Here is a 22,423-nt window from a genome sequence, read left to right on the forward strand (position 1 = left end):
GCGATGTTAGGAAAAGAGAAAGACACATACACAAGAAAGACGGCACCCTCGCTCCGCCACACACAGACACACAAAGTTCAAATGGCAAGATCTCTGATTTATTCAAAGAAAGGCAGAGTATATATCAGGCTTGGGCCACAACAGAGACAATGGGTTAACTATTGATGGAAGGGCATATTTGCACACGACAGGAAGGTATGTAAATGCGCACAAATGGTATTCGGAGAGACAAATGAATGCGCAAGTGGTGAGGGGCTTCATCCATCCACACCTGAATCAACAGAGAAACAAAGAGAAAAGGTGCCAACACAGGAACCAGGAAATAGAGGGGTATAAATCATGATAATGGTTTATGTTAATAAAACCGATTATTTACATTCACATGATATTTTCCTAAATCCAGCCTTAAAGTGTGGACACTGTGCATGAAAGGGTTACACCCTGTTTAAACACCATAAAGAGGTTTTATCAGGTTGCTTGTACTGTAGGAAGATGCTCTAGTTCCTCCTACAGCACAGATTACAGTCTGCTTTGCTTTCATTGCCGCCATTAATCATGAAACATCGTTCCATCCGTTATTCATCAGCGGACCACTGATCAATCCATTCAAAAACTGAGACACGAGACAGTTAGGTCCTTCTCACTAAAGCGCTCAATGTCATCGGTGTGAACGGGGACTCCTCCGCCGCCAAACGCCGCCTCATAATACTTGTTACTAAATTGTACGCCTGAAGTGTTCTTAAAATATCCTTCGAACATACCAGACAGTTGACCTTGCCGTGACCTTGTCCCTGTTTGGGGCAATTCCAAAATCGAATCGGTTCAAATCCTGCAAACATTCAGACGCCCAATCTTGAGACGTCTCGCTAAGGAGAATCCCAGATAGACGCGTGGACAAAACCCGAAAACGTAACATGTATAACAGCACATGATATTAATAGTAAGTCAGCAGCTTCATCAGCTGCTAGTGGATCAGACTGTGTCAGGTACACATCAGCTTCGGGAGTGTTTACTATTATTTTTTGTGGTATGCTGGATTCAGAATTGATTTGATTCTGGTGAAGGATTGGAGTGTAGTGTGCAGTGAGCAGGGTTTAGTATCGATGGATTGTGCTGTACAATCTGCTCTATGTTATTTACGCTGTAAAATAGTCTTTATCTCGAACCCTAATGAATCCTGAAAGCTCTCCAGTTCCATATGTTCCAGTTCTAGCTTATCAGAGTCTAAAAAGAGCCCTTGTCATCCGAATATTTGAACTATAATGTTCTGTCTGGGTCAAAATGACCCAAAAATCCTAAAAATCCTTTTCCTCAGCATTATATTTCATTTGCATTGATTTAGTTTCTCTAATGAATGCGAAAGCTAATTTTAAACTCTCACATTTCTATTACAGAGCTGATGAACAGGTTTATATCGACCCAGAGTAAGGAGTTTTAGCACCTCAGAGTTGATTATTTTCCTAAAACGGCACGTTCGGAAGTGTTTTATTCCTCTTATATCATAGAAGGTTTTCAAAGATTACAATATTGTATTTATTAAGGATGGACACATCATAGTTTTCATGAGTTTTTAGTTACATTTCATGTTGTGGAACAGCCGTGAGACACGTTAGTGTCACAGATTCAACCTCTCGGTGCTGCTTGTGTGTGTTTTGTTTGGTTTATATAGACATGAGGTTTAGTTACATCATGTGATTGAGTCTTGTCTCCGCCCCTGTCCTGTAATTGGTTTAGATCCTGACTGTTCTCACCTGGTTTCAGTTCACCTTTGATGAGTTTTTGATGTGTTTTTATACCCTCCATTTAATACATTTAGTCTGTTAAGTCCTTGTGTTCCTGAGTTCCTGTGTTCTCCAGTGTTCCCTACTTCCTGTGTTCTCTGTTATTCCCTACTTCCTGTGTTCTCTGTTATTCCCTACTTCCTGTGTTCTCCAGTGTTCCCTACTTCCTGTGTTCTCTGTTATTCCCTACTTCCTGTGTTCTCCAGTGTTCCCTACTTCCTGTGTTCTCTGTTATTCCCTACTTCCTATGTTCTCCAGTGTTCCCTACTTCCTGTGTTCTCTGTTATTCTCTACTTCCTGTGTTCTCCAGTCTTCCCTACTTCCTGTGTTCTCTGTTATTCTCTACTTCCTGTGTTCTCCAGTGTTCCCTACTTCCTGTGTTCTCTGTTATTCCCTACTTCCTGTGTTCTCCAGTATTCCCTACATCCTGTGTTCTCTGGTATTCCCTACTTCCTGTGTTCTCTGTTATTTCCTACTTCCTGTGTTCTCCAGTGTTCCCTACTTCCTGTGTTCTCTGTTATTCCCTACTTCCTGTGTTCTCCAGTATTCCCTACTTCCTGTGTTCTCTGTTATTCCCTACTTCCTGTGTTCTCCGGTGTTCCCTACTTCCTGTGTACTCTGTTAATCTCTACTTCCTGTGTTCTCCAGTATTCCCTACTTCCTGTGTTCTCCAGTGTTCCCTACTTCCTCTGTACACTGTTATTCTCTACTTCCTGTGTTCTCCATTGTTCCCTACTTCCTGTGTTCTCCAATATTCCCTACTTCCTGTGTTCTCCAGTGTTTCCTACTTCCTGTGTTCTCTGTTATTCTCTACTTCCTGTGTTCTCCAGTGTTCTCTACTTCCTGTGTTCTTCAGTATTCCCTACTTCCTGTGTTCTCCAATATTCCCTACTTCCTGTGTTCTCCAGTGTTCCCTACTTCCTGTGTTCTCCAGTATTCCCTTCTTCCTGTGTTCTCTGTTATTTCCTAGTTATGTTTCCTGTGTTTTTACTTAGACTTCCTATTTGTTTGTTTGTTTGTTTGTTTGTTTCTGGGGGGGGGTGTCTCGTCCTATCTTCCTGTTTCTGTAATTGATGATTACGGATTTGCCATTTTTGATGCTGTCTGCCTTTGATTTGTTTATTTTCCCGAAATACACATCACACTCATTTCCTGCCTTTCACCACACTTCCTGTTCTCGCGTACGCTTTAGCAGCTATAAACAGTCGTTCCCTCACCAGCGCTCTCTTTTTTTTCTCTCTCCTGAACTTAACAAGACCAAAAAAAAAAAAACCACCAACCGCAGATCGTTACGTTACAGAGAAACCGCCAAGAGTAAACTCCTCTCTCCTTCAAGTTACAGTTTCACATTTGATCGTTACAAAGCGTTACCGCTGGAGACTCCTTCCATAAATCTTAAATAAACATCATCTGTATGATCCCCAAACGTGCGGAGGGTTTTCACGCTCCGTTTCCCTCAATATTGTTTATACTGTTAATAAGCTGAGCTGAGAAGAAGATATTTTGTATTTTAGGTATATTTTGCGGTTCTGTTGATAAAGCGATGACGAGAACAGAGACATCCTGTGTGATTTAATCAGTCGATGTGACCGGAGGCAGACAGGCAGACAGGGAGCTTCTCTGCTGGATCATGAAAGAGAGAGAGAAAAAAAAAAGAGAGAGCAGGCCGTTCCATCGTCTCCATACTGAATGAAAGGATTTTTTTTCCCCTTCAGTCTGAAACAGTCGGAGAGTTGTATGCGTCTTCTTTTGATTCGGGGATGTGTGAGGAGCTCGGCCGGCGTGGCGTTTCTCTCCACGCTGTGACATGTTGACGGTTCGGGTGCTGCGTACGACCTTGCGTACGAGCTCACGGTTCTGCAAATATAACTGCGCCCGTGTCTGTCTTTCTAAAACAAAGGATAAAATAAGAAATATTTGGAGACCGGGGTGTTGAACTTGACACGTATCCTGATCAGGTGACAAACCGGCTATTTTTTACATGCAGACTTGCCTTAATAATCAAGCGAATCAGAACAAAACAAAAAAAAACATTTGTGTATACATCCATCCATCCATCCATCCATCCATTTTCCGTACCGCTTATCCTACACAGGGAGCCAGGAGTCTATCCCAGGGGACTCGGGGCACAAGGTGGGGGACACCCTGGACAACCAATCACAGGGCAAAATCACACACTCACACACGCATGTCTTTGGACTGGTGGAGGAAACCGGAGTACCCGCAGGAAACCCCGGAAGCGCGGGGAGAACATGCGGCCTCCACACACACACGGCCCCTCTACACATTAGAAGATGTGTAAAGTTATTCGGTTATATTATATATCTGTGTTTTCGATGGATAATGTGTGCATTTCGTGTTATATTCATTAACCAGAGCCCTCGTTCCTGAATGTCATGCGAATCTGAAGCGCTGGGCGACTTTACTGAGCGGCTCGTCGCTGTCCGTTTATCGAATCGCACTTTCATGACGCGACCAGCACGACAAAACGAACACGATCGTCCAGAGATCGCGAGTTTGAATCCCGACGATGACTGTGCTTTCTAAGTGGGAGGGGCATACGGTCTCTCCTCAGAGACACGAGAAAATCATGGGTATCTCTGAGCTCATGTGTGCGGAAGAAGGCGGATAGCGCTTTCCTCCGAGTGTGTTACGCCGCCCTGTGATGCAGCATGAGCAGCTCCAGGCTCCAGGTTCCCCGTGACCCAGTAGGATAAGCAATATAGAAAATGGATGGATGTGCACAAAGCATTTCCAACAACAATTATAATAAAGCATCATGTGTGTGTGCGTGTGTGTGTGCGTGTGTGTGTGTGTGTGTGTGTGTGTAGGTTCCTCAGGATGAGTGGGGCGGATACCCCGGGGTGAAGGATGATGAGATCCCGTGCCGGCGGATGAGGAGCAGCAGCTACGTGAAGGCGATGGGAGACGAAGAGAGCGGCGACTCGGACGGCAGCCCCAAGAACTCGCCGCAGAAGAGCGCTCGGCCCGGCGGCTTCATCAAGAGCGTGCTGCAGAGGCAGCTATCAGACCAGAGGTGAGCTCTAAACACGGATCACTCACTACAGCGCCCCCTGGAGGTCTGCACACACATCACAGCCTGCACCATAGTGATTCAGGCGTTTTAAAAGATAGTCTGACTCGTAATCATGCAAGGTTGATACGACGGAATGAGGAACGACAGGATGTCGTCGTAGAGACGGGTCCAACAGTGTGAGTCTGCTACCAAATCTTATTTTCCTTCTTACGCATCATCACTTTATCGTACACTTAAAGATTTCACGTTTGTTTTTAATTCGTTGCCCACCATAATGGTTTGATAAATAAACTTAAAGGTGCATGCAACAGTTGATTTTTTTATTCCAGACTTGTACAAATAATATATAGGAAAAATATATATAGAACATGATTAAAAATAAATAAATTAATTAATTAAAAACCCAATGCATTAAGCCATAGCTAAAGCGCAAAAGCGTATTAAGGCTCTGAGGAAACCCGTTTGGAAAACTGACTTCCGGTCCAGAATGCTTGTTTAAGTTTGGATGTGCCTCCTGTCAATCATTTTAGACTATACTCTATTGGCCACCATAGATCATGGGGGCGGAGCTTCGTGAACATGGGCGGAAATCATTCGAATTTTGAATCCACCTAACTCTTAAAAAAAAAAATAATAATAATAATAATCTTATATAACGCACCTTTAAATAATGAATGAGTTTGTTTGCTTGTTTGTTTGTTTGTTTGTTTAGTTAGTCAGTTTATATTTATTTTAGGTGGCAGGAACTGCTACATGAAGAATTTGCAACATACAAACAAAAATAATAACAACAATAAAATAAGGTAAAATAATATATTGAAATGTAAAATATTTAAGAAGTTTTATGATTACGCCTGTCATTTTCTGTCAATTTAGCAAAAATAAATAAATAAATAAATTACCAGACCTACAGGATTTCCCTGCGTCAAGCGACACAAGCGTGTGTTTCAGCACACTTATCTTAGGTGACTAATCGACAATTCGAAATAGTATTGAACATTTAAAAAAAAAAAAAAAAAAGAACAATCTTTCACTTACTGAAGAACAACCTGCCATACTTTTTATCCATTTATAGTTATAATGCTGTGGAGCATCCTCAAAACAAGTTAGTTCCTGTTTTCTCTGACGTTATAGCAGCCGTAAACAGTAGTTCCCTCACCAGAGTCTCGTCTCTCTCTCTCTCTCTCTCTCTCTCTCTCTCAGTCAAAAAGACAAAAACACAAACAGAACACAGCTCGTCGTGTTGCCGGGAACGCGTGAAAAACGCGTGAACACGTCTGAGAACGTAAAGTCGCAGCTTTACCTCTGACCCGGCAGACTCCTTTCATAAACGTGACGTAAATGTCTCAGCAACGTATCAACAACTACGCTTTATTTCATCCGTTCATGCGGAGCGCGTGCTGTCCCTGTGTCCCTAAGGAAATCGCAACATGTTCGAACGAGCTATTTAATAAGCAAGTCGCTGTAATCGTCGGCAAACCGCAGCCGTACCGTATACGAGGAACGAAAGACGTTCAGTTCTAGCGGTTATAACTCGTCTCGGAGGATGTTTCGTGGAAAGCATTCCGTGTTTAATTACAGTCGGTTTCAGAAAGTGAAGAGGCTTTGGTTCTGCAGTATGAGCTGACGTACTGTCTGTATATCCAGGAGGAATTCCACGTATCCATATATATATATATTCCACTGCAGGCCTGTTTTTGCCGAGTCAGCACGCTGCACCGTGCATTCGACAGAATTAATTCATAGTAAAAAAAAAGCTTTCCGAATATAGCACGGCCTGTTCCGATGCCAGAGGAAGATCCGTGCCACGTTCCAGCCGGTTGGCTCGCTTAGACGTAATAATCTTCCTGATTTTTACATAAACATAAATGAAGAGAGAACAAAAGAAAGGCAGGATCACAACGGGAGAGACACACTTCTCCTTCAGACATGATTATTATTATTATTATTATTATTATTATGACTCGCGTTAAATTAAAGATGAATCGAAGTCAGAGATCAGCTCTGGTGTTTGCTCGACTAATCAATAATGATTAAAAACGGATCTCTGTTGCGCGTCGCTGCCCGCGCGGTGCTCGGCCGAGGCCTTTTTTTTTGTGAAATTTTCACACCACACTCATAATTTATACCCCGAGTCAGAGTGCAGGCGATAACGCTAACTGTAGAACAAGCGCCGAAAAGGAAACGAGAAGAAAAAAAAAAGAAAAGAAAAAAAGCAAAAAAAACGGTGACATGTGAACGTTTGACCTTTTATGCAAATCGGCTATGAAAGAGGAAGACGATCGGCGGCGAGCGGAATATCCCGTTAATGCCAAAAGGTCGTTCCGTGTGTTTAGCGCGTGGGTGTTCATCTTATCCTGGCGCTTACGTAAGGAATGAAACACTCTGTGTCGTGCTGCTCTGGGAAAATAATCAACGATGAAGAGGTGTGATGAAGGAGAGTTATTGTTGCCAACATGAACTTTATTATTTTCGTCCCAAAGTTGGGGGGGGGGGGTTTGGTGGGGGGGGGGGGGGAGGGGGGTTGGTGGTGGTGGTGGGGGGGGGGGGGGGGTGTTGTTTTGTTTTTTGTCAACGATTACAATTTTTTTATTTGCTAAAAAAACCCTTTTTTTTATCCATTTATAGTTACTTTTTGTGTAAGACTAGTTCTGAAGACTAGCCGGTCATTCCTGTTTGATCCATTAGCGAGTACCACGTCATACTTTTTGACCATTTCTAGTTACCTAGTTACGCTTGCGTTATAAACATTCCTAACCCTCACCAGCCTGTCTTTTTTTTTTTTTTCCATTTAAAGTCTTTTATTTAAAGTTACAGAGACGTCGCAAACTCGCGCTACCTCTGACTGGTTACAAAGCGCTGACACCGGAGACTCCTTCCGTAGACGTTAACTGAACACCTCCTCACAGAAACCGTCGCCGTAGCGACGCTTATGCTGTACGTTCGAGTTTGTACGTCGTACGGGGCAACAGATGGGTTGCAGCGGGCGATTTTACGGCTGTTGTGCGCTCGGAGCTTCCTGAAAGGCGCGAGCAGGAGACGGGAAGTGAATAAATGGAAGAGATGTGCGTGGGCGTGTGCGAGCGAAGCGCGTTAAGAGATTTAGGAAGCGCAGTGATTACTGATGTGTCTGGGTGCGAGTTCGCTGTTATTCCGATCGTAAACAACACACACACACATTCTGAGACTGATTTATTCTCGGTGAAATCCTACATGGCTGGTGTAGTGAGCGTCGGAGGGCCCTGGAAGTCATCCTTACACAAGGTGGGTCAAGAAAGCTCAGGAGGCTTTAATCTTTGATTCCAAGCTTTAACCTTTGACCCCAAGCTTTGACCACTGTCCATTTCTTTAGTCTAGATTTATCCTTTAAGACTTTCCTATTCAAATCAGTCAATGTTTCAGGATATTTCTTGATTTCTGCTGTTCCACTGAGTCACTAGCAGAGGTAATGGATGTTTGTCCATTTTTTTATTTATTTATCGCTGAACTCCTACGCTCCTACACTCCTACGTGTCAGGATAGCGAAAAAGACTAAAATACCATGCGCGCTCTTCATTTAAATGTGAAAAAACAAAACAATAAAAAACCATTACAGAAATTCTAATGGTTTCCACTATGAATACCATTAAAACCATTAGCAAATCTAGTGTGTTTTGGGGCATATTCTATTAGAATTTAATGCTTTGTATTGGTTTCCACTAGACGTAAACATGCCACCGATAGAACCCAATACATTACCAGTAGAGGCCCACAAGGACCATTATAGTTTCCATTAAAACCAATACAATTCCCATTATAATCATTAAAACCGTTCAAGGTTCTGTAATGGTTTGTATTGGGGTTTTTTCTTTTTTCCCAGGGGGTATTTCAAATCCGGCTTTTCGGTTAGAGCGATATCCATAACATATATTTTATTCACTTTTAAATGAATGAATAGGAGGCAAAAGTTTCCCTCACGGTCTAATTTGTAAATCAAGAGACCACGTGACTCCTAGTTTTAGGTTCTCTAGCTAATATTTAGCTTCTACAGTTAAACACCAGCTAGCTTTATTTAATACTTCATTCTAGTGATAGCTGATTATTATGGCTAGCTACTGTATTTATTAATGACTAGCTACAACAGCGACTCTTGGTGTAACACAACCCAGCTGATTTTATTTATTACAGCTAGCTATTTATGTTTAGCTAACATACTACAATGAAACCCCATTTAAATACTTCGTTTAAGTGATAGCGAGCCTAGCTAGCTATGTTAGATATGTATGTTTACCTACTCAAACTGAAATACCTCAGGGATATATCAGGTAGCTAGATTACATAGTGATAATATTTTGTTATTGTTGTTGTTGTTGTTGTTGTTGTTGTTAGCAGGCTATATGTATATGTGTAGCTTAAATACTCTGACGAAAAGCTTTCTTTCCATTTCAAGGCTAGCGTGCTAATTTAATAGCAAGCTGATGCTATATTCTTGGGGGGGGGGGGGGCGGATCTTTGAGGAAAGGAGCTAGCCAGCGAGTGGGAAATGGCCATGAGTACTTTGTGAGAAAATGTGAATGAAAAAATTGATAAATAAATAAATAAATAGCTCTAACGCCAGGGTTGTATTTACAGATAACCACGTCCACGTATACAGCTACGTTAGCATCACTCCTGCCGTTTCCGCCATTTTCTTAAGACCTTATCCTTCTCAACTCCCGTCATCTTTACATTCTTATGGAAAGTTAGAGAAGTTGGTCAAAGAAGATACTCAAAGAAGATAAGAAGGTGAGGTCTTTCTCAGCTCTGGCCCGCCCCCTAGTGGACAGAGCGTTTGATCGTACTCAGTTGCGCATGTGAACACCTGAACGACGTGACTTGCGTAGCTACGTAATTCCGGCCTAAAGGGTTCTTGGATTTGTCTTTCTGGGGAACCCTTGGAGGTTTTATGTGGAACCTTTTAACTTAAGGTTCTCTGAGTGAAGCTTCAGGGAGCAGATTCTGACTTTGTGTTGTTACATATTTAACGAACAAAGCAAACTGTGTCGTGCTGCGAGAGGAAAATAATCAACGACAGTGTGGTGGTGCGATAAAGCAGAGAGATCGTTATCGCCGCGAAGTTGATTATCTTCTAATAACAGCACGAATCGGAGTGTTTTATTCCTCCTGCGGCGCAGCAACCTGCCGACGATTGCGACTGTTTCTTCGTTAAAAAACAAGGCGTCGCAATTTTTATCCGTTTAGAGTTCCAATCAGTGTTGCGGAGAATCCATGGAACGTCACAGCAGCTCCTCTGTCCTGAAGATTTCGGAAAACTTACAGTTACAGCTTTACATCTGATACTGACACTGGAGACTCCTTCCATAGCATAAATGTTAGATAAACATATCCAGATGTTTAGTGTGAGGGATTGTTGGAAAAGGTTAGCGCACCCACACACACACACACACACACACACACACATATACAGCCAGACACTTTTGGAAAAGAGCTTTAGCAGGATCGATTGTGCCACGTGGCATCTCCACAGGATGTGAAAGCGGTGAACAGTCGATATTCGCCTCCGGGTTTCCTGAAGCTGCTTTCTCGGTTTTCTCCAGATAAATGTGGGCTTATTTTCACCCTGCTGCTCTGAGCAGCGCTCGGTGTCATTAAGCCAGGTCATCTGTTTAGATTTTACAAAAATACAGTGGGAAAAATGTGATTTTAAATACGCAGAGCAACTCAGTGGTTAGCACCGGAGCAGTGTAGAGACGGAGGAAGTACGAAATCGCCATTTTTGTTTCAGAACGTCGCTTGCTTGTAGCTCTCGGGTCAAAATCAGCAATCCTCTCCACAACTATACTAAAAATATACAGGATTCAGATTTTTGTCTATAATAGGAAATAGAGGCGTTATTATTATTATTATTAGTAGTAGTAGTAGTAGTAGTAGTAGAATTATTATTATTATTAGTAGTAGTAGTAGTAGTAGAATTATTATTATTATTATTATTATTAGTAGTAGTAGTAGTAGTAGTAGAACTATTATTATTATTATTAGTAGTAGTAGTAGTAGTAGTAGAATTATTATTATTATTATTAGTAGTAGTAGTAGTAGAATTATTATTATTATTATTAGTAGTAGTAGTAGTAGTAGTAGTAGTAGAACTATTATTATTATTATTATTATTAGTAGTAGTAGTAGTAGAATTATTATTATTATTATTAGTAGTAGTAGTAGTAGAATTATTATTATTATTATTAGTAGTAGTAGTAGTAGTAGTAGTAGTAGTAGAACTATTATTATTATTATTAGTAGTAGTAGTAGTAGAATTATTATTAGTAGTAGTAGTAGTAGTAGTAGTAGTAGTAGTAGTAGTAACTATTATTATTATTATTATTAGTAGTAGTAGTAGTAGTAGAATTATTATTATTATTATTAGTAGTAGTAGTAGTAGAATTATTATTATTATTATTATTATTATTAGTAGTAGTAGTAGTAGTAGTAGAACTATTATTATTATTATTAGTAGTAGTAGTAGTAGTAGTAGAATTATTATTATTATTAGTAGTAGTAGTAGTAGTAGTAGTAGAATTATTATTATTATTATTAGTAGTAGTAGTAGTAGTAGAATTATTATTATTATTAGTAGTAGTAGTAGTAGTAGTAGTAGAATTAGTATTATTATTATTAGTAGTAGTAGTAGTAGTAGAATTATTATTATTATTATTATTATTATTATTAGTAGTAGTAGTAGTAGAACTATTATTATTATTAGTAGTAGTAGTAGTAGTAGTAGTAGAATTATTATTATTATTAGTAGTAGTAGTAGTAGTAGAATTATTATTATTATTATTATTAGTAGTAGTAGTAGTAGTAGTAGTAGAACTATTATTAGTAGTAGTAGTAGTAGTAGTAGTAGTAGAATTATTATTATTATTATTATTAGTAGTAGTAGTAGTAGTAGTAGAATTATTATTATTATTATTAGTAGTAGTAGTAGTAGTAGAATTATTATTATTATTATTATTAGTAGTAGTAGTAGTAGTAGTAGAATTATTATTATTATTATTAGTAGTAGTAGTAGTAGTAGTAGTAGTAGTAGAACTATTATTATTATTATTATTAGTAGTAGTAGTAGTAGTAGAATTATTATTATTATTATTAGTAGTAGTAGTAGTAGAATTATTATTATTATTAGTAGTAGTAGTAGTAGTAGTAGAACTATTATTATTATTATTAGTAGTAGTAGTAGTAGTAGTAGTAGTAGTAGTAGAATTATTATTATTATTATTATTAGTAGTAGTAGTAGAATTATTATTATTATTATTATTAGTAGTAGTAGTAGTAGTAGTAGTAGAACTATTATTATTATTATTATTAGTAGTAGTAGTAGTAGTAGAATTATTATTATTATTATTAGTAGTAGTAGTAGTAGAATTATTATTATTATTATTATTAGTAGTAGTAGTAGTAGTAGTAGTAGAACTATTATTATTATTATTAGTAGTAGTAGTAGTAGTAGTAGAATTATTATTATTATTAGTAGTAGTAGTAGTAGTAGTAGTAGAATTATTATTATTATTATTAGTAGTAGTAGTAGTAGTAGAATTATTATTATTATTATTATTATTAGTAGTAGTAGTAGTAGAATTAGTATTATTATTATTATTAGTAGTAGTAGTAGTAGAATTATTATTATTATTATTAGTAGTAGTAGTAGTAGTAGTAGAACTATTATTATTATTATTATTAGTAGTAGTAGTAGTAGTAGAATTATTATTATTATTATTATTAGTAGTAGTAGTAGTAGAATTATTATTATTATTATTAGTAGTAGTAGTAGTAGTAGTAGAATTAGTATTATTATTATTATTAGTAGTAGTAGTAGTAGAATTATTATTATTATTATTAGTAGTAGTAGTAGTAGTAGTAGTAGTAGAACTATTATTATTATTAGTAGTAGTAGTAGTAGTAGTAGTAGAATTATTATTATTATTATTATTAGTAGTAGTAGTAGTAGTTGTAGAATTATTATTATTATTATTAGTAGTAGTAGTAGTAGTAGAATTATTATTATTATTATTATTAGTAGTAGTAGTAGTAGTAGTAGAATTATTATTATTATTATTATTATTATTAGTAGTAGTAGTAGTAGAATTAGTATTATTATTATTATTAGTAGTAGTAGTAGTAGAATTATTATTAGTAGTAGTAGTAGAATTATTATTATTATTATTAGTAGTAGTAGTAGTAGAATTATCATTATTATTAGTAGTAGTAGTAGTAGTAGTAGAATTATTGTTATTATTAGTAGTAGTAGTAGTAGAATTATTATTATTATTATTAGTAGTAGTAGTAGTAGTAGAATTATTATTATTATTATTAGTAGTAGTAGTAGTAGAATTATCATTATTATTAGTAGTAGTAGTAGTAGTAGTAGAATTATTGTTATTATTAGTAGTAGTAGTAGTAGAATTATTATTATTATTATTAGTAGTAGTAGTAGTAGTAGAATTAGAAGTAGTAGTAGAATTATTATTATTATTAGTAGTAGTAGTAGTAGTAGTAGAATTAGAAGTAGTAGTAGAATTAGTATTATTATTATTAGTAGTAGTAGTAGTAGTAGAATTAGAAGTAGTAGTAGAATTAGTATTATTATTAGAAGTAGTAGTAGAATTGGTATCATTATTATTATTAGAAGTAGTAGTAGTAGAATTATTATTAGTAGTAGTATTAGTGGTAGTAGTAGAATTATTATTATTATTATTATTATTAGTGGTAGTAGTAGAATTATTAGTAGTAGTAGTATTAGTGGTAGTAGTAGAATTATTATTATTATTATTATTAGTGGTAGTAGTAGAATTATTATTATTATTATTATTATTATTAGTGGTAGTAGTAGAATTAGTATTATTATTATTAGTGGTAGTAGTAGAATTAGTATTATTATTATTAGTGGTAGTAGTAGAATTAGTATTATTATTATTAGTGGTAGTAGTAGAATTAGTATTAGTATCTTCAGCACAGCGGAGTTTACACTGATAATGAAGCAACTCAATATTAACACCAGATATGTTTTATCCATCTCTATCTATCTATCTATCTATCTATCTATCTATCTATCTATCTATTTATCTGTCTGTCTGTCTGTCTATCTATCTGTCTATCTCTTTCTCACTCTGTCTCTCTGCTTCTGTCTCTCCCTCTCTCTGTCTCTCTCTGATCAGACTGACATGCAGCATTAATGATGTAAATGAATTAAGAGCCAGTAATTGTAGTGATGTGTGTTGATTCTTCACACTGATTAGAATGAGGAGAGACTCAGCTTAAGGTTAAGAGTCAGTCTATGTTTCTCTGTCTGTCAGTCTCTCTTTCTCTCAGTCTGTCTCTCTGTCTGTCTCTCACTGTCAGTCTGTCTCTCTGTCTGTCTCTCACTGTCAGCATGTCTCTCTTTCTCTCTGTCTGTCTCTCTTTCTCGCTGTCTGTCTCTCACTCTGTCTGTCTGTCTCTTTGTCAGTCTGTCTCTCAAAGTCAAAGTCAAAAGGTTGCTTTAATGGCATGACAAATATTAACATTTGTATTGCGAAAGCTCGGGCAAAGACAAATTAGACAATAATTACAGAAACAGATGTAGATACATTCAACAATACAATCAAATACACACACCAGTAATGAGGCTCAGAGGAGAAAAAATAAATAAAAAGACAGAAAAATACCCATACACACACACACACACACACACACACACACACACACACACACACACATAAATATATATATATATTTATGTGTGTGTGTGTCTCTCTGTCTGTGTCTCTCACTCTGTCAGTCTGTGTCTCTGTCTGTCTCTCTCTCTGTCTGTCTCTCACTTTCTCAGTCTCTCACACTGTCAGTCTGTCTCTCTCTGTCTGTCTCTCACTCTACCAGTCTGTGTCTCTCTCTGTCTGTCTGTCTCTCTCTGACTGCCTGTCTCTGTCTGTCTGTCTCTCTCTGACTGCCTGTCTCTCTCTGTCTGCCTGTCTCTGTCTGTCTCTCTCTCTCCGACTGTCTCTCTCTGTCTGTCTCTCACTTTCTCAGTCTCTCACACTGTCAGTCTGTCTCTCTCTGTCTGTCTCTCACGCTACCAGTCTGTGTCTCTCTCTGTCTGTCTGTCTCTCTCTGACTGCCTGTCTCTGTCTGTCTGTCTCTCTCTGACTGCCTGTCTCTCTCTGTCTGCCTGTCTCTGTCTGTCTCTCTCTCTCCGACTGTCTCTCTCTGTCTGTCTCTCACTTTCTCAGTCTCTCACACTGTCAGTCTGTCTCTCTCTGTCTGTCTCTCACGCTACCAGTCTGTGTCTCTCTCTGTCTGTCTGTCTCTCTCTGACTGCCTGTCTCTGTCTGTCTGTCTCTCTCTGACTGCCTGTCTCTCTCTGTCTGCCTGTCTCTGTCTGTCTCTCTCTCTCCGACTGTCTCTCTCTGTCTGTCTCTCACTTTCTCAGTCTCTCACACTGTCAGTGTGTCTCATCTCTTTCTCTTCCCTCTTCCTCACTCTTTACCTCCCTGTTTTCTCTCTACCCTCTCTCTCTCTTTGCACATTCTCTCTCAACCCCTTTCTCGCAATTTCTTTCTCTCGCTCTTTCATTTTCACTTGGAGTGTTTACCTCTTGTCCTGTTCTCTCTCTCTCTCTCTCTCTCTCTCTCTCTCTCTCTGCTTTTTTTCATCTTGTGCCTTTGTCCTTTGAGAAGTCAAGCACACTTTGTCCCTGTCCAGATGGGACACTGATAAAATGAATGCTCTGAGCCTCACTCAGCCTTCACACACACACACACACACACACACACACACACACAGAGAGAGAGAGAGAGAGACAGAGAGAGACAGATACAGGGTAAATTAAAGGTCATGGGGTCATTTAGGGTCATCAACAGAGCTCTTTAAAAGATGCTTTATCATCATCACTTGAGTACCCTGTAGGATGGATCATGTTAGATATGTGGGAGAACAGATATCTACAAGACAGTAATAAACCTGTTATAACAGCAACAACCCAGCAACATTTATGATTGAATAAATCATCTGGGACATTCGTACACACTCCATATTTCTGCATTTTTATTGTTTCTGCTGTCTCTTTCTTTCTTCTCTTCTTTTCTATACCTGCTTTGTTTCTTCTCTCCACCTGCAGTTCATACCGTTTGGATAAATCGAGCAGTGACATGGTGAAGTACCTCACCAATTTCGCTGCAGATTTAAGGTGAATACAAGCGCACACACACACACACACACACACACACACACACACACACACACACACACGCTTAAACATCATTTTTACTGAGTGATTTGGCCAAGAATCAAATTTGCACAATTTCCCCACTTACTACATTTAATGTTACTTATAAGTTAATAATGACCAGATCAGGATTGGGCAAACTTCATGTCTAAATCCTGAACTACATTTAGGTTAAAGCTAATGCACATTGCGCTTTCTTTATCACATTATTCTTTATCAATTTTAACATATCAGTAGCTAGTTAACATTGTATGGTGTCATGCTTCCCATGTTCCCAGGGCTCTATGGTTGAGACTCAAGTGACCTCAATTCTACATTCCCTCACCATTAAAGAAGACTAACATCCAGACTTGTGTTATCTTTAAGATTCCTCTTTATATTCGAAGCACAGGGGCAGGTGTATACAAGGCTAATTCACAAACTCAACAATGTATGATGATTTTGGTGTGTACTTTGCACAGTGCTGCTTAGAGGACAAGATTTTCCATCCCCATTCCAATCTGGACGTCTTAAAACCCATCAATAAAGCTGATGTATCAAAACTTTATCATTGAGCATATGTACCTTACCAAGAACCCATTAATGAACTTGGCCTACCAATACCCCCTAAATAAACTTGGCCCCCTAAATAAACCAACAGCCTGTTAATGAACCTGATCTACTAAAATCCCATCAATGAACCTGGCCTACCAAGAAACTATCAGTCAAACTGACCTACCAAATAATGATTAATGAACCTGGTCTCCAGTGTACCATTTAGCCTGTATTAAAGGAGAAGTTGCCAAGTCAAATTCCTTGTAAGTGAAATCTTACTTGGCCAATAAAGTTCCGATAAATAAGTCTGACTTATAAGAACCTATAAATAAACCTAGCCTACCAAAGAGCCAATAATGAACCTGGCCTACCAAGAGCCCATCAATGACCAAAAACCAATTGATCAATGGTCTACCAAACACCCATTATTGAACACGAACTAGCAAGAACCAATCAGTCAGCCCAGACTACCAAAAAACAGTCCATGAAACTGGACTATGAAAAACTGGCATTGAACTTGGACTACTTAGAACCAGTCAATTAACCTGTACTATCAAGAACCAGACAATGAACCCAGACTACCAAAAACCAGACAATGAACCCGGACTACCAAAAACCAGACAACGAACCTGGACTGCCAAGAACATGTCAATGAACCTGGACTGCCAAGAACATGTCAATGAACCTGGACTACCAAGAACCTGTCAATGAATCTGGATTACCAAGAATCTGTCAATGAATCTGGACTGCCAAGAACCTGTCAATGAATCTGGACTACCAAGAATCTGTCAATGAATCTGGACTACCAAGAACCTGTCAATGAATCTGGACTACCAAGAACCTGCCAATGAATCTGGACTACCAAGAATCTGTCAATGAATCTGGACTGCCAAGAACCTGTCAATGAATCTGGACTACCAAGAACCTGTCAATGAATCTGGACTACCAAGAATCTGTCAATGAATCTGGACCAAGAATCTGTCAATGAATCTGGACTACCAAGAACCTATCAATGAATCTGGACTACCAAGAACCTATCAATGAATCTGGACTACCAAGAACCTATCAATGAACCTGGACTACCAAGAACCTATCAATGAATCTGGACTACCAAGAACCTGTCAATGAATCTGGACTACCAAGAACCTATCAATGAACCTGGACTGCCAAGAACCTGTCAGTGAATGTGGACTACCAAGAACCTATCAATGAATCTGGACTACCAAGAACCTATCAATGAACCTGGACTACCAAGAACCTATCAATGAACCTGGACTGCCAAGAACCTGTCAGTGAATGTGGACTACCAAGAACTAGTCAATGAACCTGGACTACCAAGAACCAGTCAATGAACCTGGACTACTAAGAACCTGTCAATGAATCTGGACTATCAAGCACCAGTCAATGAACCTGGACTACTAAGAACCAGTCAATGAATCTGGACTATCAAGCACCTGTCAATGAATCTGGACTACCAAGAACCTTTCAGTGAACCTGGACTACCAAAAATGGTCAGTGAACATGGATAACTAAGAACCAGTCAATTAACCTGGACTACCAAAAGAAAAATAGTCGAAGAATGTAGACTACCAAGAAGAAACTAATCGATAATGGGCAACCATGTGTGAAGCAGAACAAACTAATCCAAGATGGCAATTCCTCCAACATTAGCAGCCTGCATTTTACAAAAAAGATTCTGGAAAAAAAATTAATGTATTACATCTTTGAATATAAAAATCATCCTGATAGGGTGGGATAAAGAAGGTCCCTATTGTGGACAGTTTTGCTGTGTGAGTACGTATCCCTTTTAGCCCTTTTGGCATCCAAAAGCTCTAAACTGTCTCAGTGTGATTGGCTCACTAACGAGCCACTGATTTGCATTTTCCTTCATTTCCCACTATTGATCAGATGGTTCAGGACAACGACCAATCGAAGCAGCCATTTGCAGGTGTTAAACACATCAGTGATTTGGCAGGCTCTGTGGAGTGAGACAGAGCTTGTTCTCATCGAAATGTCAGTGTCCTGGTGTGACTTCTTCTCCGCGTCACACCGATGCAGGACAATGCGACGTGTTTTGTCGTTTAGCTTCAGGTCCAGATTGTTTTACAGTCTATCCGTCTATAGAGTCTTAAAGTTCATGATAAACCGCCTTTGCTTCTTAATTTATCAGAAACTAATGCCTATGTTCTACACACTTGATACTTATTTCTCAAGAATTGTTGAGACAAATCCATTTTTAACTTTATCCTCATGTGAATGAAATGGAATTCTGGTGGAATATCCTGATTGCTTTGTATACTACTTACAAATGTGTCTTGAGAAATATAATTTGACAAATAATGTATATAACGTGTCTTTCTAAACAATGTTGGAGCTTTACTGTAATTCTTGTAATTAAAAAAAAAACAAAAAAACACCCACCCCCACCCACAATCTCTCTCTCTTTTTCTCTGTCTCTGTTCAGTCAGAGCTACCATCTGCAGGCGTCAAGGGACATCCACCCCAGCATCACGCTGGACCCATCACCCAACTACAACTCACCCAAATTTCGCTCAAGGAACCAGAGCTACATGAGGGCAGTTAGCACGCTGAGCCAAGCCAGCTGTGTCAGCCAAGTGAGCCAGGTGAGTGTGCATTTCTCCAGCCACCTATTAATGAATCCTGAAGGTCATTCTACTCAGATTGGAAGAAGGGTCCACCGAAATTTGAGAAACGTTCTTACCATATTACCAATGCACGCCATAGGTGCTATCTCCGAGATTCCAGCATGGAGACATATTTCAATAACCCTAACGCATTTATACATGTAGTACATGGATTTTTTTTTTTTTTTTAGAGAGAGGTAAGACTAAGGTTATAGGTTAAGATGATTGTGACCTAGGAATATACCTAAGAATATTCTTCTCATATCGGTCTCAGTAATTAAGTATACAAACGTTCTTTCAGTACAGTCAGTATTTAAACAAATTAAGCCATAGAGCCCTCCAGAATTCTCATAAAAATCTGTTATAGTTGATTATGTGTATTTAAATCTCACCGTTAGTCCTGCCTGCTGGTTTTATCCTCAGGTATAAACATGTATCATAGTGCCGAAGAACTAGCTAATGTGCTTTATTGTGTGTCGGAGCATTTTACGGGCTTTAAACAGCAAGGAAAAGACTCAATAAAGGTCTGACTTAAAGATAACTTCACTGCTGCATCGCCGGGTTCTTACGGTTGTGTTAATCATCTGATTTATCTGTCTTTAAAATCTAAAGCCCTCCCTCCAAATGGATCATATCGATTGCGGTCTGTACGTCTTTAAGATAAGGGTTTTCTCCCTGTGTACAGTTCTGCACTCGTCACATCCGCAGGTTGTTAAAGGACAATCCATTCTGTGCTAGAACACGATGGAAATCGGAGATCTTGGAGATTGGCAAATCTTTTAGGACTTTCTGGAGATGCTTATCAGAGCGTGGTTTCCGATTAGCTCAGCGGGTAACGGTCATGAATGGAGGAGGAATGTTGTAATTAATTTGATTGAAAACTAGCAGACTTTACAGATTTGTATCTAGTTGTCAAATTCAGCATTGATGTGAATGAAGGGAAAGTAAATTACATGGAGTGGCATCTTCTTTGTCATGAGTGTGTATCTCTCCATCCAAGACTATACAGTGTGCAGCTTTATAGCATGGTGTTCAGTGATGGACTGGCATTCCATCCAGGGTGTATTTTTTCCTCACGTCGAGTGTTCCCGGGATAAGTTCCACTGAAAGTTCCTGACCAGGATCAAGCTCTTATTGGAGACGTATGGAGGGATGGACTTCCATTACTGTTAGCTGCATTCGCCTTGTAGCTCCAGAGAAGCACCAAACATGCCTCGGCTAACTGACTACATTTAGTAGAACGGGAACCTTATGTACGTTTAGTTTCTCAAATAACTATTAAGGTATTATTTCTGAAGAAAAATGTCTTTTCTAAAGTGTCAAAAACAGGAGAAAATTATGGAGGAAGTGGAACATATTATACAGATAAGTTAAATTGTATAAATCAATTAAAAAGGATCAAACTAGGACGTGCTCTGTAAGAACTAAAGCAGTGTTTTTTTTATATCTCAGTTGAAAACTGTTGAGAAGAGAGAGAATGTGTGAAGGGAAGGTAGATGGTAAACCCTTGCTTTCTGAAAAAGAGAAGGTGATAAACGTGGGAAAGGTTTGGAGAGTAGTCGGATTACTTGGAGAAAAAAAAACCTGCATTCTGGTCTTTTCAGGTGAGCGAGGCTGAGATGAACGGCCAGTTCGAGTCGGTGTGCGAGTCGGTGTTCAGCGAGGTGGAATCGCAGGCCATGGAGGCGCTGGATTTGCCCGGCTGCTTCCGCACACGCAGCCACAGCTACCTGCGTGCCATCCAGGCCGGCTACTCGCAGGATGACGAGTGTGTGCCTTCCATGAGCTCGTCCACCGTCACCTCCACCATCAGGTCCACGGCTGGTGAGTCGCCTGGCAGACTCTGTCAGATTCATTACGAAAAGCCTTGAAGCCTCCGATTCAGTGTGACTGACAGGGAAATACAAACTCCAACTCAAACTATATGAGCCATATGATATTTATACCACAGCGCTGTTGAGTTCTCGATTCTGATTGGTCAAACGGTGTAGATTAATTTAGTGCGGCCGAATTCTGATACGTTTTCATTTCTAATAAACGAGTAAAAACTCGCACCTGTAGGGACTTGAATGGCAGACCCACGATGTAACGCAAGTCTACTAATAAAATTATCTAACAAATAAAAATGTATAATTATCGATATAGACGTTTATTTAACATTTACTTAACATGTCGAGCTGTGTTTTTCTCTTATTATATTAAAAAAAGAGAAAAAAAAACGATAGTCGGGTGAGGGAACGATTATAACGTGACGTATACTAGGATGACTTACTAGGAGCCATCTCATTTCACAGACATTCTGCAACTACAAATGAATAATAAAGTGTGTCGTTCATTAATGAATACAAATAATAAGAATCGTTGGCAAAACTGCTGTGGTATAAGAGGAATAAAACACTTCAGGATGTGCTGTTACAGGAAAACAATCAACTTCCGGGTAGTGACCATATCTCCGCTTCAACACACCACCAATTCACTGTTTATTTTTCCATAATAGCACAACACAGAGTGTTTTATTGCTTACATAATAGGTACATATCCATGTCCTGAACCCTATCCTTAAGCTCAGGGCTAAACCTGTGGTGGTCCAGCCAGTTATTTCATTCATTATTTGAAACAATAGTAGATTTATATGGCCTAGAATGCCATATTAGCCCGAATGTGTGAAAAAATCATGATGTACATCTGCTTCACTGTGCATTCATAGCAAATATGAGAACTAGTCTAGAGCATCAGACGTAGTAGCTATCACAAAAATACACTTTAATCAAGGGTGGACAAATCAGTATTCTGAGCACCCAGGACAAGCAGATTTAATGTCCGGGCTATTCATTTGTTTTGTAGTTGCCTGGTGGACAAGTATGTTTAACAACAAGAAAAAGTAAAAAAAAAAAAACCACCCTACTCCTTATTGACGTTCTCAAAAAAAAGTGTATTTGTTATGTAAGTTTAAACACAAACACGTTTCACGATGCTTTAACTATCGCAAGTGCTTCCGAATCTCACCACCTGCCGCACTACACACATCGGTCAAGGCGATCTGGCTGACGGTAGAACGGTTTTGTCTAAGCGGCTCGATTAGCATGTTCTCCTGTTTACTACGCACGGTCACTTTGCGGTTAAAGACGTCGACAAAAAAGAAATATCCTAGACCTTGAGGAGAAAACAATGCAGCTCATAGCCAGAATGTTGG

General features: G+C 38.9%; 1 protein-coding gene across 1 annotated transcript in view; it reads left to right on the forward strand.

Moving 5' to 3' along the window:
• dlgap2a (discs, large (Drosophila) homolog-associated protein 2a) overlaps nucleotides 1-22,423 on the forward strand; it is an 89,060-nt gene that overhangs the window by 16,936 nt on the left and 49,701 nt on the right. The window contains exons 2-5 of the mRNA XM_053633709.1: nucleotides 4,613-4,818; nucleotides 15,944-16,012; nucleotides 19,050-19,200; nucleotides 20,835-21,054. Of these exons, the coding sequence (XP_053489684.1) occupies nucleotides 4,613-4,818; nucleotides 15,944-16,012; nucleotides 19,050-19,200; nucleotides 20,835-21,054 (646 nt within the window). The remainder of the gene's footprint in view (nucleotides 1-4,612; nucleotides 4,819-15,943; nucleotides 16,013-19,049; nucleotides 19,201-20,834; nucleotides 21,055-22,423) is intronic.

The sequence above is a fragment of the Ictalurus furcatus genome, chromosome 9 (assembly GCF_023375685.1).
Source record: "Ictalurus furcatus strain D&B chromosome 9, Billie_1.0, whole genome shotgun sequence".
Classification (NCBI taxonomy): domain Eukaryota; kingdom Metazoa; phylum Chordata; class Actinopteri; order Siluriformes; family Ictaluridae; genus Ictalurus; species Ictalurus furcatus.